Source organism: Triturus cristatus, chromosome 2_1 (genome assembly GCF_964204655.1).
Source record: "Triturus cristatus chromosome 2_1, aTriCri1.1, whole genome shotgun sequence".
Taxonomy (NCBI): domain Eukaryota; kingdom Metazoa; phylum Chordata; class Amphibia; order Caudata; family Salamandridae; genus Triturus; species Triturus cristatus.
In genome coordinates this window covers 834,117,583-834,132,096 of record NC_140581.1, presented here as the reverse complement: position 1 = coordinate 834,132,096, position 14,514 = coordinate 834,117,583, and the positions used below count along the sequence as shown (strand labels likewise).

Here is a 14,514-nt window from a genome sequence, read left to right as displayed (position 1 = left end):
TTTTACTAAAAGGAATGCCTCTTTCACAAATAGGGAAGACCGCCAAGCTTGCTTACAAAACCGCCTCCGAGCAGTTTAGCCTCGCCTTGTTTGTGTTTTGCGCAAAGCAACCAAGTGGCAGCCCAACGTCGTGACTTTTTCGATGTATGAAACCTACAATCCTCAATGTTTAAAGATGTTTTTATTAATCACCCCTACCCTACACAAAACATCTGCGCATGATTGGCACTCGTCGTTTGTTTTGACCCTTCTGGCAGCCCCCATCTCTCCGTTCCAGAAGCTTACTGTCAAATGTTTAAAGTTTACAAAGAATATTCTTTCCACGTATTGTTTGTTCCAAGCACGGCTCAGGTGCCAAAAAGAAGCGTCACTGTTTGATGTATTTTTCGATAGGGACGAGATGAACTTTCCTTTGTTTAGAAGGTATCTCCGCAGTTAGAGAACCCTGCTGCTGTTTACACATGTTCCTGGCATGTGAAGCGCGCGCTCACTTCCCCTCCTCCCCAAGGAAAGCCGGATCCCCCCACTCCCTGGCTAGCTCTGCTGTTTTCATGAAACACGTGCCTGCGCTCCACACTTCCTTCCGCTTCGGAAACCCGGGTTTCTTGTGAGAAGTACTGGGGACGACGTCACGCTAGTGCACAACAGTGAACACTGATAATCGGCAGAGTAGCAGTAACGTACTTACGGCGTTAATTAACTTGTACAGATAGCCACAATGCGTGCCTCTCACCAAAACATTAAAGTAAATTTGCACGTTTTAAGCCCGGCCCCTTACATCAAACTTTTACTACACAGCTGATAAACCCTTTGCTACAGTGAAACGTGCTATTAATCAGTGTAAGTAAATAGCTACTTAAGTGTCGGGTCTGGGAGGAAGGCAGCATGGCTGTTAAAGTTGCAACGAGGGTCTTCTTACATGGAAATGGTGGTCCACCGTAAACTCTAAACATGCCATTTACTGTTCTGAATTTAATTGCGGAAATATTTGGAGCGTAGCAAGTATGGGTTTTTTTTCACGGTATGGTGAAACCTCGTGAGGATAACTTTCGGATTTTTTAATTTATTTATTGCCAAACGTGAATGCATATTTTCACCAGAAAAAAAATCATGCCGGTGTTCTCCTGCTTTTACATGTGTTTTTGAGTTGACATTTCCCCAACCTGCCCACTTTTTCTGTCCTCTCCTTGAAGGTAGTTTGCATCGTTCAGGACTGTGTGAAATGCCTGGGGTGCCCTCCCCGTGTGGAGTTATGTCTTTTTATTGGGGTGACTGGATGTCAGGCAGTATAGCGTGACCTCCTTCTGGTGCTGTGGTACGTTCTAGCGCTTAGTGTTCTTTTAGGGTACTGCTTGTTGTCTCTGGGGTCGCTTGGTATCTCTCTCTCTCCCCCCGCGTTGCGTGCCCAACCCCATCCTACCCCTTGCACAGAGGCAACCGAAGGTGCGGAGTCACGCGCTTGCAGATCATATGACTCGTCGCCCCGCCTCAGCCAATCCGGATGCGCGGTTCAGAGCCTCCAGCGCAGGGCTCAGAATGCAGCATAAAAAGGCCTGAGAGGCGGAGAGCTGGAGCACAAAGCAGGCAAACAAGAGAGCGGAGGAGCCGACAAGCGGAGAAGGTGAGCGAGGCTTCTGTTCCCCCTCGGCCTGGGATTTGCTGGCACTTTGTGCTTTTGGTCGTTACGTTCCCTGTCTGCTAGCACGCAGGGCTCCCGTGCTTTCTACTCGGCAGTTGATGCAGGCGGGTGGCCTGACCGCCCCGGCTCCTGAGCTGGCCCCTTGGTTCCAGAGACTGTATTGCTAGGCGGAGCTGTGTGGCATTCCTCTGAGGTTTGGTTTCTGGCACAATGAGCGGCGCTCAAGTCAACGGTTTAAGCTGCAGTGAAACGCGCCCCAGCCACTCCACCAGTTAAAATGGGCATGCATCGGCGCCTGAGTAGGGCTGGCCAGTAGCGCGGTGTTTACTGCTGGTCAATGATGGGGTGCAAATACGTCTTCAAATGTTGCTGACAAGCTCTTATCGGTGGCCGAGGTTCACTCACAGCGTGAACTGGAGCGAGAAATGTGGTCCACTTTCCAAACTCACAAAATAGAGTTGGGTGGTTAGGACTGAGTGTTTGGGGGTCGCGTGTGGGGTTTGGGGGGATTATTGGCGCTGACGAGGGAGCCTCCCTAAAACTAACTTGTTCTGTGGAAGAACCACCTTTGCGCTCCAGCCCTGACTCCGCATTCTGTTATCCCTATGATGTTGCCGGCCCATATCCTGGGTTGGCCTGCCCCTCGCTTACTATCCTATCCGTTTCCTCTGGTCTCCATTTTTCATCTGCTTTCGTGTCTTCACTTCCAGGTGTTGCATAACCATGAAGCTGTACGTGTGCGTCTGCCTGTGCCTCTCCGCCGCCTATGCAGCTCCAGGAACGGATCCCGCACTGGACTCCCACTGGGAACTGTGGAAAACATGGCACGGCAAATCCTACCACTCGGTGAGTCCGCCTCGAAGAGGCCAGATCAACGCATTCCCTTTGGTACACTATCTGACGAGGGGGGTCCTCGAAATTGTAGAACTGGAATAAACACAATGTTGCGGGTGCACTGTGACTCGAATTTATAGAACCTGTCATTCCGTACTACCCCCAGATTGTCCTCCTCCGGTTCGTATTCGGTAACTTTGTTTCAACTCAGTCCATTGATCATACGCCCGTGAACATAGTTGGTTCTACGTAGCTGTTTTTTGTTAACCCACATGGGTGTACGGCTCGCGGGCCCAGAATTGGAAACAGCTGCCAGTCACGTAACTGGCTAGTCCCTGCCGGCATGCGGCAGACCAAGGGTCAAGATTTCCATAAACTAGCATTTCAGTCACGAGTCTCAGCAATGTTGGGTTAAAAGTTGTAGGTGTCCTATTACAACTTTCCATTTACTGGCCCTAGGTGTTTGTGTAGCTTCCTACGGAACAGGTGTGCGTGATAGATCATTAGTGAGTGAGCCTAAGGTACTGCGGTGTGACGGGTTAAGGCGGTGGGTGAGGAGCCCTGGCTGGGCGTGCTCTGGGACGTTTGGACAATGGCGATGGGTGAGGTGGCCTGACATTCCAGTAGGAATGTGGAGCTCCCGAGGGAATCCTGTCTGGAATTTTTGACCTGATGGAGGTCGGTAAAGCGGAGCATGCCATAATTTCTGTTTAGGCTAATTTAAAATCTATATAAATTAAGGTGTATTTTGGGATAATTTTCCAGTGTGTCTTAAAAATCTCAAAGTGTCTGGACAAGCCACGGTGAAATTACAAAAGCAACCGGCGACATAATACTGGCTTCTAGTGCGGTCACGGCAGGGTTGTGTGGGGCTGTTTTATGGGCCCATGTGTTGGTGCTTGGAAGCGTTTTGTTCGCTTGTTTCTACTTTACAAGTAGAGAAAACATGGCCATCCTGACTAAACTGAGTGGGAACCTTCTGCTGCAGAAGGTTACTTATCTAATGTGTCTCGCCCCCCCCCCCTAACATGAGACCACGTGTATGTATGATCTGTTGATTATTTGGGGGGGGAGGGGTGAACCTGTCAAATTCTTTAATCTGAGTATATAGGCGGTGTTTAGTAGCTGGTAATCGGAAGAATGGATTTTTTTTTTTTTTTTGATCTCGGCTAGCGTAGGCTGCGCAGTCTCGCTGGTGAGATTTTTCTAAGTGTTAGCGAGGCGGCTGTACATTTGGTTCCGTCTCGAGGTTTTGAGATGGCCGGAGTCGGAGCGCTAATTGCAAAGTCTCGTACAAGGACCTGTGAATGACTAATCGATACTCTTTCTGCTTTAGAGCACAGAAGGCTGGCGCAGGATGGTTTGGGAGAAAAACCTGAAAATGATTGAAATGCACAACCTGGACTACACTCTTGGGAAGCACACGTTCCGCCTGGGGATGAACCAGTTCGGTGACATGGTAAGTTCACGAGTGCGTTGGCAGAGGGAGCCTTGCGCCATTGTCAGCCACGGGAAGCTGCTGGGCATGACTTGTTGCATAAACATCAGAGCACGCTACACAGCTTGGCTCCCTAATGTTATCAATGGACTAATGTACAGTTTCCTTTTCCAGCCGACGGAGGAATTCCGGCAACTCATGAACGGTTACAAACACAAGTCGGAAAGGAAGTTCCGGGGAGCTACGTTTCTGGAGCCAAACTTCTTCACCGCTCCCAAATCTGTAGACTGGAGAGAGCATGGCTACGTGACACCCGTCAAAGACCAGGTAATGCGCAAGTGTGCGGTGACTGACACATGGGGTTAGGCATGCGGTATCGCAGTGTGTTGATGCGTGACACTAGTCCAAGACCCAAAAGGCTCGAGTTTCTCAGCCTGAGCTTTCACCAATTTTCAGGTTGCAAATTACTAGTGACGGTGCGTTTTCCACAAGAACATTTAATGTTTGGATGGCTTTCACTCCTGTAGCGCGGCTTGTTAGAGATGTGTTGCTAGTGTGCTCTGCAGAATATCTTAGAGTATTTATTTTTTAATTCCAGGGGTCTTGTGGGTCCTGCTGGGCTTTCAGCACCACTGGGGCACTTGAAGGTCAGCACTTCAAAAAGACTGGCACCCTTGTTTCTCTCAGCGAACAGAATCTTGTAGACTGCTCCCGGCCGGAAGGGAACCAGGGCTGCAACGGTGGGCTTATGGACCAGGCTTTCCAGTATGTGGTGGATAACAAAGGCATCGATTCCGAGGACTCCTATCCTTACGTTGGAAAGGTGAGATGGCATTACATTTACAGACACTGGTGGCTTGGTAAAGCTGCACGTGGGTGGGTGGCTAAGTGTTTGGGGTTGTGGCGCATTTGTATCCTAGCTGCTCTACAGTAACAGATGCACATTTCCTTATGCAATTGCTAACCATGGCATATGTGCATGAAACTCCTACCATCCACTCGTTCACCAAGAATCCATGCCATCATGCATCTTAAGTATTCATATCCATTCATGCTGGTACCCTTTGTGCAGTGCACATACTGGGGTTTCCATGCTGTATAAACTACCTGCTTGCCCTCATACCATGGCATCTTGTGCACATTCACCAAGTTTAAAATTGCTTGTGAGTGAACAATCCCTGTTAATATCTTAAATGTTTGTCACAAGACTCCATGCCTGTATCCAATGTCAACTATTGGCCTTGCCTGTCTGTTTCAATCCCCTACTGCCCTTCTGTTTGGGCGCTGCATCTGTCTTGAATGCTCTTTAATCTGGTCTTGTATACTCTATGCTACGGACTCATCTAATTCTCGCAACGGTTTCCTTTGGAACAATGTGGCTGTACCTGAAAATCTTAAATCCCCTACATGTGCACCCATGAGATCTAGGTAAAAGCAATCCTGCTATTGTCTTGCCCTAGTGTTTAAATGACTAGACTAGTGAAGGGAAGGGATGAATTTTTGCAGTAAGTCCAACCCTTTGTAGTTCTGTGTAGCATTCCGACCTGTCGTTCTTCTGCACACCAGGCAACCCAAGGGTTGGGCCCAGCTCACTTTCACTGTGAAGCCAAGCTACACTCGCTTGAGGCTGCCCAAATCGGTCTTGGGTTCCTTGTGTTCCAGTTCAGAGGACCTGGCTTGGCAATTTGGGGTGGACTGTCCTATTGGAGCTGGACCAAGACTGATTTGCATATGGCTGTATCTGATCTGGAGTGGGATGGTGGGGCGAAAGAACAATGCATTGGAATTCTATCCCAAGTGATCCCCAATGTGTAAAGAGCCTTCACAGGTTTCTTGACCATATTATGTAGACTTATTGTCATTCACAGCATCCCAGCATGGAGCAGCACCTAACATCAACGGTGCTCTCCAGCAAATGTCCTCAGCTAGAATCCCATCAGTAAAGATTCTACAAGATAACTAGGCAACAGTGTCTATGGCATAAATGCCAACTTGTGAAATCTCTTCAAATCTCCCCCCTTTCAGAATATAAAACAGAAACCGCATATAAACAGAATGACCAAAAAAAAAATTTATACAAATGGAACTGTAATAACATGGTAAATATTTCATGGTTCACATACCTTGCAAACATTTCCTAAACTCCAAGCAGAACCATCATCCAAAATCATAACCATCGCTTTCCTATTTTTAACTTCGAAGGGTCCTAAATATTAGCTATCACCTTTACGAACCCATTCTTGCGTACAACAACCCAATCACCTACTTGAACACATACCCGTAACACACCCTTCCTCAAACTACCTATTTATCATCCTTCTTTGTCCTCTCTCCACAATTTCTCTTACTTCATTGCATTCAATCCAAACCTTAACTATTCTACACAACCAAACCGGACACTCCTTTTCCCTGGTTCGCTTCCTTTAAGGGATACAAAAGTAGCCACAGCAGTAGCTAAGTGTGGAGTAACCCTATGTGCCCACAATTTTTTTTTAAATCCACCTTATCGTGGATAATACCCATTATCTCCTTTGAGACCAATTGTACTCCATTGTCGGACACCAAGGAGGCAGGAATTCCTTCCTCTAGAACAGGGGTACTCACAAACTTTCTCTCGGGGGCCAAATTTACAGTGGTTTGTGGCAGAGGGCTGCACCGGTGGGGGCGGGGTCAGTGGGGGAGGGGGCAGGGCTAGAGCAAAAAAAAACCTGTGACCTTGAGGTTGAACACAGGCCCCTGCAGCAGACGCCTTCGCAATGCAATAGGTCTCGGATTTACGAGAGTTTAAGCTATTGGCACTGTAAACGACAATGCCTTTTATTTCTGTTTTAAAAACTAAAACAAAAATAAAAGGCTTTGTTATTTGCAATGTCAATAGCTCAAACTTGCGTAAATGCAAGACATATTGCCTTGCAAATGCTTGTTATATCATATCTCCTCCCAAAACCTTCCTCAGCCCATCCCAATTGTTTCACCATCTTCCGCTCTCCTTATCCTCTTCTTTCCGTCTCCTTTCCCCTCTCCCTTTCTCCACCATCTTTCCTCTCACGCCACTCTTTCTGCTAGCTATGCATTTTCTTCTTCTTTTCATGCCTTAACTGTGTGTTTCTGCTTTCCCTGTTTCATGACACTGACCCTTGCCAGGTTCATGTCCATCCTGTGCCCCCAGGATTCAGAGTCCATGCATGTGCAGCTTATCACCCAGAAGCATCCTTCTTTAATTCAGGGGTGGAGCTTCCATTTGTGCAGCAGGTTCAGCCGCACCAGCTTCAAAGGTGGACGGAACCATGAATATTGCTGTATTTTACAGTTCAAACAGAGAACATAGGGGGCCGACCGCCTTCCTTGCAATAGGGGTCATGATACACTGGCTATGACACTGCTTCAATGACCACAATCCGAGCATTAGACTCCCTCATCCTAGCGCCCCTCCTCCTTCAGTAGGTAGTGCCACTTTTAGGTACACAGGAATCTGCAGACTGGCAGCACCTGGCAGGGGCTGCATGCACGGGCCTCACAGCCAGGCACAGATCTCAGCGCATTACTTGGGCTGTGTGCACACATCTGTCAGGCACAGATATCAGCGCGTTGCTGGGGCTGTGTGCACACATCTCACAGGCAGGCACGGATGCCCCCGCATGGCTTGGGCTGCATACACGGGCTTCACAGCCAGGCACAGATTTCACTGCATGGCTGGGCTGCATACACATGCCTCAGAGTCGGGAACATATATCAGCGCATTGCTGGATGTGTGCACACAACTCACGGTCAGGCACAGTTCGCAGAATCTGGTATGGGTGTGTAGTGTACATAAATCTAACAGTCTGATAGGGACTGGCGACATACATCTCACAGCCAGTCACAGATCTCAGGGCTTGCATGCTGTGTACATACTCAGGGCTTGCATGCTGTGTACATAGATTTCACATTTTGGAAGGGGTTGTGTGCACACACCTACAGATCTCACATACTGGCAGAGGCAGCGTGCCCAGATCCCAAAGCCAGGGAGGGGCTGGTGCCCATGTGAGTCTGACAATCAGATATCACAGCACTTCTACGGCGCGCGTGCTGAGTCAGCTTCCCTGGAATCCAAACCGCCGCCGCGCCCAAGTACTTCACAGGTCTTTAAAAGCCAAGTCACTTGTTAATGAGGCTTTGTTGTATTTCATCTCTTCTTGGCGCCCCTGCATCTCCACTCATTCAGAGGGGAGATGCAGGGGCGCTAAGAAGAGGTGAAATACAACAAAGCCTCATTAACAAGTGACTTGGCTTTTAAAAGAATCGCCCGCCCGGTCCGTGCTGCTGCAACCGGCGGTAGGTACGATGTCTGCAAGGTCCGCGGGCCGCCAGGGAAGGCTTGCCGGGCCGCCCGCGGGCCGTACTATGAGTACCCGTGCTCTAGAAAAACACTTTCTAAACTTTATAACATCAGCACTGTTAATCTCACCATGGTTTCCACCACAAACCATTTGGAATAATAATTCACTCACCAGAATACATCTATCCATTGTTCCTAGCTTGCTGACCGGACTAATGAAATCAGTGACTAATTTCTCCCAAGGTCTCAATGGAAATTTGGCGCATTCCAAAGGAAGTTGAAGCGCACATTTAAACTTATCACTGTTCACACAACGACAGTCTTTCACTATAGCTTCGACATCTGGCATCGCATGAAAAGACAGGTTTCTTGACCATATTATGTAGATTTGTCATTCACAGCATCCCAGCATGGAGCAGCACCTAACATCACCGGTGCTCTCCAGCAACTGTCCTTCGCTAGAATCTCCATAAGTAATGATTCTACAAGAGAACTAGGCAACAGTATCCATGGCATACATGACAATTTAAGACATCTCTACAGAATGATTGGTGGTGTTAGGCCTTAAATAGCCTGCAACAAGTCCCTTACTACAGCAGGGTGGAAGTAATCCATCTACAAACCTAACAATAGACTTGGTTTGAGAAACTACATGGGTAAGAAGAGCAACTCTTGGTGGAAGGTTACACACCATAGGCGCAAACTGGCGCTCCGAGATCCCAGTGGTGGCGGACGCCTCGGATGCTCGTGAGCGTTCATCCCCGTCAGACTTCTAGTCAAACCATTCACATCCATGGCATGTTCTCATCTTGTACCTGTTTTTATGTTTAGTTGCTTTCTGAGATCCATCAAGTGTTGCCTATAGACTGTATCTGCATGTAGTGATGGTTCTCTAAGTGCCTCTTTATTCTTCCTCCTTAGGATGACCAGGAGTGCCACTATGATCCTCAGTACAACTCTGCCAATGACACCGGCTTCACCGACATTGAGAGCGGCAACGAGAAGGACCTGATGAAAGCGGTGGCCTCCATTGGCCCCGTCTCCGTGGCCATCGACGCAGGGCACCAGTCCTTCCAGTTCTACCAGTCTGGTAAGTGGCTGGGCAGCCGGGGCTTCTGAGTCTTCCGCATGTAGTCCTGTCTGCGTGTCCTGACCGGGCCTCTCTTCCTTGCAGGGATCTACGTTGAGCCGGAGTGCAGCAGTCAAGACCTGGACCACGGGGTGCTGGTGGTGGGGTACGGTTTTGAGCAATCCGAGGAAGATGGAAAGAAGTACTGGATTGTGAAGAACAGGTATGCGGCGAGAAGCACTGCAGCGGGTGCAGTTTTGGGTTTGTGCTTAGCTCTGGGTGCATTTTGCATGTTTTGGTGTACTGGGAATGCTAGGGTGCAGCTTTCGAAGCGCTTTGAGACTGAGCTGGCAACCTACGCAGCCTGCAGCACTCTGTACAAAATGCTCTGCAGGTGAGAAATGCACGCGCAGATAGTCCCGGAAGTCCTTGCGTGAGGGAAGCATATGACGTCCTAGAATCGTGCGCACAGGTGGCTTGCATGTTCACCGTCGTCCTTTTAGTAGCCAGCAAAATGCATCCCTTTTATGTGGAGATGCCAGAGCTTTGCCGTCAAACTTGCTGACTTAACCTAAATAGCTTTTTGGGCATTATGGGTAATTGCCTGTATGTGACGTCAGTCGTTGTGCTACCACAAACCTTCATACCAGCCAACTGGGTGCAAGTACGTACTTCTGTATGGGTTGGTTCTACGGGATATGGAGTCCTGTACTTGTGTCACTAAACTTGTGCTTTGACCCGCGCCTCGCACAGGGTTCCCCCCCCCCTCCTCCTCAAACTCCGACCTCTAACGCTTCTACTCCTTTTCCTTTCAGCTGGAACGAGACGTGGGGCAACAAAGGCTACATCTACATGGCCAAGGACAAAAAAAACCAGTGCGGCATTGCAACAGCAGCAAGCTACCCGCTAGTGTGAGCCGGACTTAACTGGAGTGACAGAACCTATTGCTGCAAGGCTCGAGTCCTCCGGGTTTTAATTTAGTACCTGTATAGCCTTTTATTGGAGGATGGTGTGTTAACCCCCCTGGTTAATTCACGGAAAGGACTTCAGTGCCCAGTGCCACTTAATGTTGCCCTGCAACACCCTTGTACATTTCCAGTTAATCACTGGCTGCTATTGTTTACAAATTTTAATGTTTGTTTTTATTTGATTTACTGCACAACCTTTTTATGCAAGGTGAATAAATGTGATTTTTAGTTTACTTCGTGTCCTCGTATCTAGTCACCCGACTCTGACAAGTGTTCATTGATTTATGAAGTATTTCTGTCTCGTCCTCTTACCACCCTTCTTCCCCCCCCCCCCCCCCCCTCTCACACATATTCCATCTAGCCATTTCAACGGAGTGGCAGGTAATTGTTACCTTGCAAGTAGGGCTGATGGCATCGAATTTATTTAAGGTGATAATATTAGATTTTTGTCGGTATGATCGAGTTCAGCAGTGCTGTTCGTCAGGGGTTTTGCAGTTTGCACAACTTAATCTACATCCTGGGTCGAACAGCCAATTTTTTTTTTTTATTTTTTTTCCCCCACTGGTTTTTAGTTCGGTTCTACGAGTTACTGTTTGGCTGAATAATCTGGCCCACTGCCTGATCATCTCTGATCAGAAGCCAAAATTTCCTCTTAAATTTTTTGGTTTAAATCTCCCATGTGGTGATTGGTTAAAACAGTACAGCGTAAGCCACTCGTATGGTGCTTAATGTGTGCAGACAGTGCTAGAGCATTTTTTTGGGGTGGGGGGAGGGGGGTGGGTCGTCAGAGTAGCAAAGATTCGAAATGATCCTGCAAGGGTGGAGACAGAAGTGAAGTCGGATGATTGGGTGACCAGCTTTTTATAGACCAAGCATTTTCCCCGTTTGCTTCAAGTGAGTGAATGGTGCACTTTGCTATATTTAAACACTTCTCATTCACTTTTTTCACAAATATAAGCGCTGTAGAGTAATCTGTTTGCATAAGTTAAAGTTCTTTCAAGAATACTGCAGACTTGCATATTTGGCGACCTAGAGGTGATGTTGGAAAATGGCCAGAGCTGATGACGTGACTGGCTGGCAGTGAGAGTGGGTAGGCTGGGTGGTTCACTATATTTCAAGCTGTAGTGATGTCAAGTGCAGGAAGGACGTTGGGGTGGATTATGGTGAACAACGTGTTCAGGCATAGAGCTGATTAAAACAGTGTTTGAGTAGAATAAAGGGTTACACGACCTCCAATTAGTTTGTAGGAAAAACATTCAGTTTGTAGGAACTTGCGGTTGTGGGCTGTAGCTGGATTTAGAGGAGTTTTTAGTCTTTCCCAAATGAAAATGTAAGGATTAAAAAAAAAAAAGCCTCTGGTTTAACCCTGTGCAGTTGGAAGAGTAAGAAAAAAAAAACTACATTCTAGGGTGTATATCACAATTTGTCAAATGAAGTAGCAAAGAAATGGCTCGCCCTTAATGTGGTGGCCCACTCACCGCGAGATGGGAGCATGTCATTGAGGCTGCCCTCTGCTCCACCAAAGTGGTTGTCTGCCCCTTTTGCAGAGCCCTAACCAAAGGGCTCACTTGCCTCTAATCTTTTGAGAAGCAGCATGGACCCAATTTTGACATGCAGCACACCTGAACTTTACTGCTACCACCAGCCACGTTCTGGGTGCACAATGAAATTGCCCATGCGTCAAGAACAAGCCTCCAATGGATATTTCCCATTGCCTTTGTCAATGTGTATTCGCTATGGTGAGTGGTCTCTGTGCCACGTGGGTGAAAGTGAAGAAGAAAATGAAGGCGCAGAGTGGCGGTGCATCCAGCTAATGAAGCTGGAGGCGGTGTGGCTGACTTGTAGACCTAATGCCAAATTGGCATCTCTGATCGTCAATCTATCCACTTACAATTATGCCAACCTTTGCCTAATTCACAGCGACCTTTTTAGCGTACTGTTTTGATGGTTGAATTGCAGGCAGCCTGCTAGCTTCTACGGTTGAGTGTTTCTTGATGCCATTGCTGCTTCTGGGGTCTGTTAGTCTTGCTGGAGGCTGCCACTCAGACCAGGTCAGCAGGCGCAGGCTTCATTGTAAATATATTTGGTTGCCCATTTGAGTGAACCTCTGGCTTGAAGTCTTGAGACCTCAACTGGCGGGGTGTTGGATTGCTAGTGTTGTATTTGAAGGCAAGACTGTCCTTTAATAACCTTTAGAGATCGAGTGTATAATGTACGGTTACTAAGAAACCAGAATATCATTAGCAAACATCAAAAGCTTGTTTCTCACCACTATGGTGAGTTCAATTAAACGGAGTTTCACCGGTCCTTTGCACCAAGGGTTCTAATGCGAGAGCATAGAAAGGTGTTGCACATGCATATGGTTTTGGGGGGGGGGGGGGGAAAGTCCTGTAAGATGCTAAGTAGAGTTCCTTCCATAGTGGTTGTCTATACAGCTGTAGAGTAGCTCATCAGTGGAATGTTTATGTATACCTTTCAGGCTGTGTGGTAACCACATTACCCATCTTTGCGCACACAATTCTGTGCTAGCCATTAAGAACTGGTGCATTCAATGTCTTTGTTTCCAATTTGAAGTCCACTTCACCATATGGCACTTTAGTGGGTCAAGTTTACATTCCAGTTTCTCCTTGGGGGTACTTGCTTCCCTAATGTTGACCATCCCAGATTTCATCTGAGAATCGACTTCAATCCTTCCCAAGTTAAGGTTTTAACATTTTGTTCCATCTGATTATGTTGTGAATAATCTTATCTGAACCTCGAGTGTAAATATAGGGTGTTGTAGTATCGAACCTCAATTTCTATATGGCAATGTCACTGCCATATCGGAATATGTGAACATAAACTCGAGCGTGGTCATATATCGTGGCATTCAATGTCTGTAATTTATAGCGTCAAAGAGTCACTCGCTAATAGTCTATGCAGGTGTGTCTCAAAGATTGGTAGACTGAAGAGAACGTTGTAGTTCTTGTTCTTCAAATTTGCCTCGGCTGGACTCCTTTATTTAATGCACTCGTTGTTTGGATCGGGACTCTGGTCGCGGCCCTAGCTGCCAGGAGACCTAACATTCAGCTGCTTTCCAAGGAGCGGAGGTGTTTGAGTCCAAAGGTGGGCTGATGCAAACAGAACTGACTGCATTGTGCTCCCTCTTTAATGGTTGCCCACCCAGTGTAGTTCAAAAAATTAGTTCACAAATGAGGGTTAAATCACTGCAGTATTTCAAATCTTCTAAAAATGTAGACAAAACATTGACTTAAGTTTGCCCCGTAAGCAAACTGCTAGAAAATTTTCTTAGGGGTGGCTAAGTTTTGCATCAGTCGCATTTAGCCATCTTCGCTGTTGTAATTGGCATTAAAATAGTTAACTATAGCATTGGGTGGCCTCCAACGAAGGAGCCATTTTCTCAACTTGCTGCGAGCCAAACCTTCCTGCCTCTGTTTCTGCCAGCCGGTCTCTCCCTGTAAAACCACGTTAATGTCCACAGTACTCTTTGTGGTGCTTCTCCAGGCGAATCTCCCAATACGTCATCGGGTTATCTGCCATGGCTTCTATAATTAAAATGTTGCCATTGGCCCTACTCAAAGTGATTCTTCAATAAAAGGTATTTTTATTGGTTAAAAAAAGAACACGGTGTAGTTTAAATATTGGCTTCTGAAGGGGGTGTGGCAGGTATAGAAGGGTGGGAGGTTACGGAATGTTTGCTGCACAAAAAATGCGGCTGGCTCAGTGTTGCTCTGACTATTGCATGGTTCATTAAACAGCCTTTTAAATAATTCAATTTTAGCTGTTTTCTAAAAAGCAGATAGTTTGGATTACTGTCTGAGAGGCAAATTGTCTTAGTTTATTTTCTCAGGGACACCCCAGCTCCATGTCTGTTTTGATTATACTTTGCTGTTTCTTTGTTTGGGGATTTCCTCTGCAAGTTCTTATCTTGAAAAATGAGTTTGGCAAAAGTTCACATTTCTGGTAGTTTTTTTTTTTTGCCTTAAATCGATTTTACAAAATGTTTTCTTTCATTTCGATCGACCTACTTGTAGTCACTGCTCCCTTCTAAAATTAGACTTTGGATTTGTTCTTAGATTCTGCCTAGAATCACTGCAGTGCTCTTGTAATGAGCTTCTCTCCCACAATACACTTAAGGAGAAACCTGACTCCTATTTCTTGCTCATCAATGGACCTAGTGATGGTTTGTTTACAAAATCTTTAAATGCATCACACTTCTGTACTCTAATATTCTTCTAGAGGTGGCAG

General features: G+C 46.9%; 1 protein-coding gene across 1 annotated transcript; it reads left to right on the top strand.

Annotated features, from left to right (window-relative positions):
- The first annotated feature begins 1,571 nt into the window (after positions 1 to 1,571).
- Positions 1,572 to 10,499, top strand: LOC146865945 (procathepsin L-like). Its single transcript, XM_085632913.1, has 8 exons — positions 1,572 to 1,621; positions 2,350 to 2,485; positions 3,810 to 3,932; positions 4,086 to 4,238; positions 4,510 to 4,734; positions 9,151 to 9,319; positions 9,404 to 9,521; positions 10,114 to 10,499. The coding sequence occupies exons 2-8, from the start codon at positions 2,363 to 2,365 to the stop codon at positions 10,211 to 10,213; spliced, it is 1,011 nt and encodes a 336-aa protein (XP_085489039.1). The 5' UTR covers positions 1,572 to 1,621; positions 2,350 to 2,362; the 3' UTR covers positions 10,214 to 10,499.
- The last annotated feature ends 4,015 nt before the right edge of the window (positions 10,500 to 14,514 follow it).

Coding starts and splice junctions, on each gene's coding strand:
- LOC146865945 (XM_085632913.1), top strand. CDS start 2,363: ATGAAGCTGTACGTGTGCGTCTGCCTGTGCCTCTCCGCCGCCTATGCA. Junction 3,933..4,085: donor TGAACCAGTTCGGTGACATG/GTAAGTTCACGA, acceptor TTCCTTTTCCAG/CCGACGGAGGAATTCCGGCA. Junction 4,239..4,509: donor TGACACCCGTCAAAGACCAG/GTAATGCGCAAG, acceptor TTTTAATTCCAG/GGGTCTTGTGGGTCCTGCTG.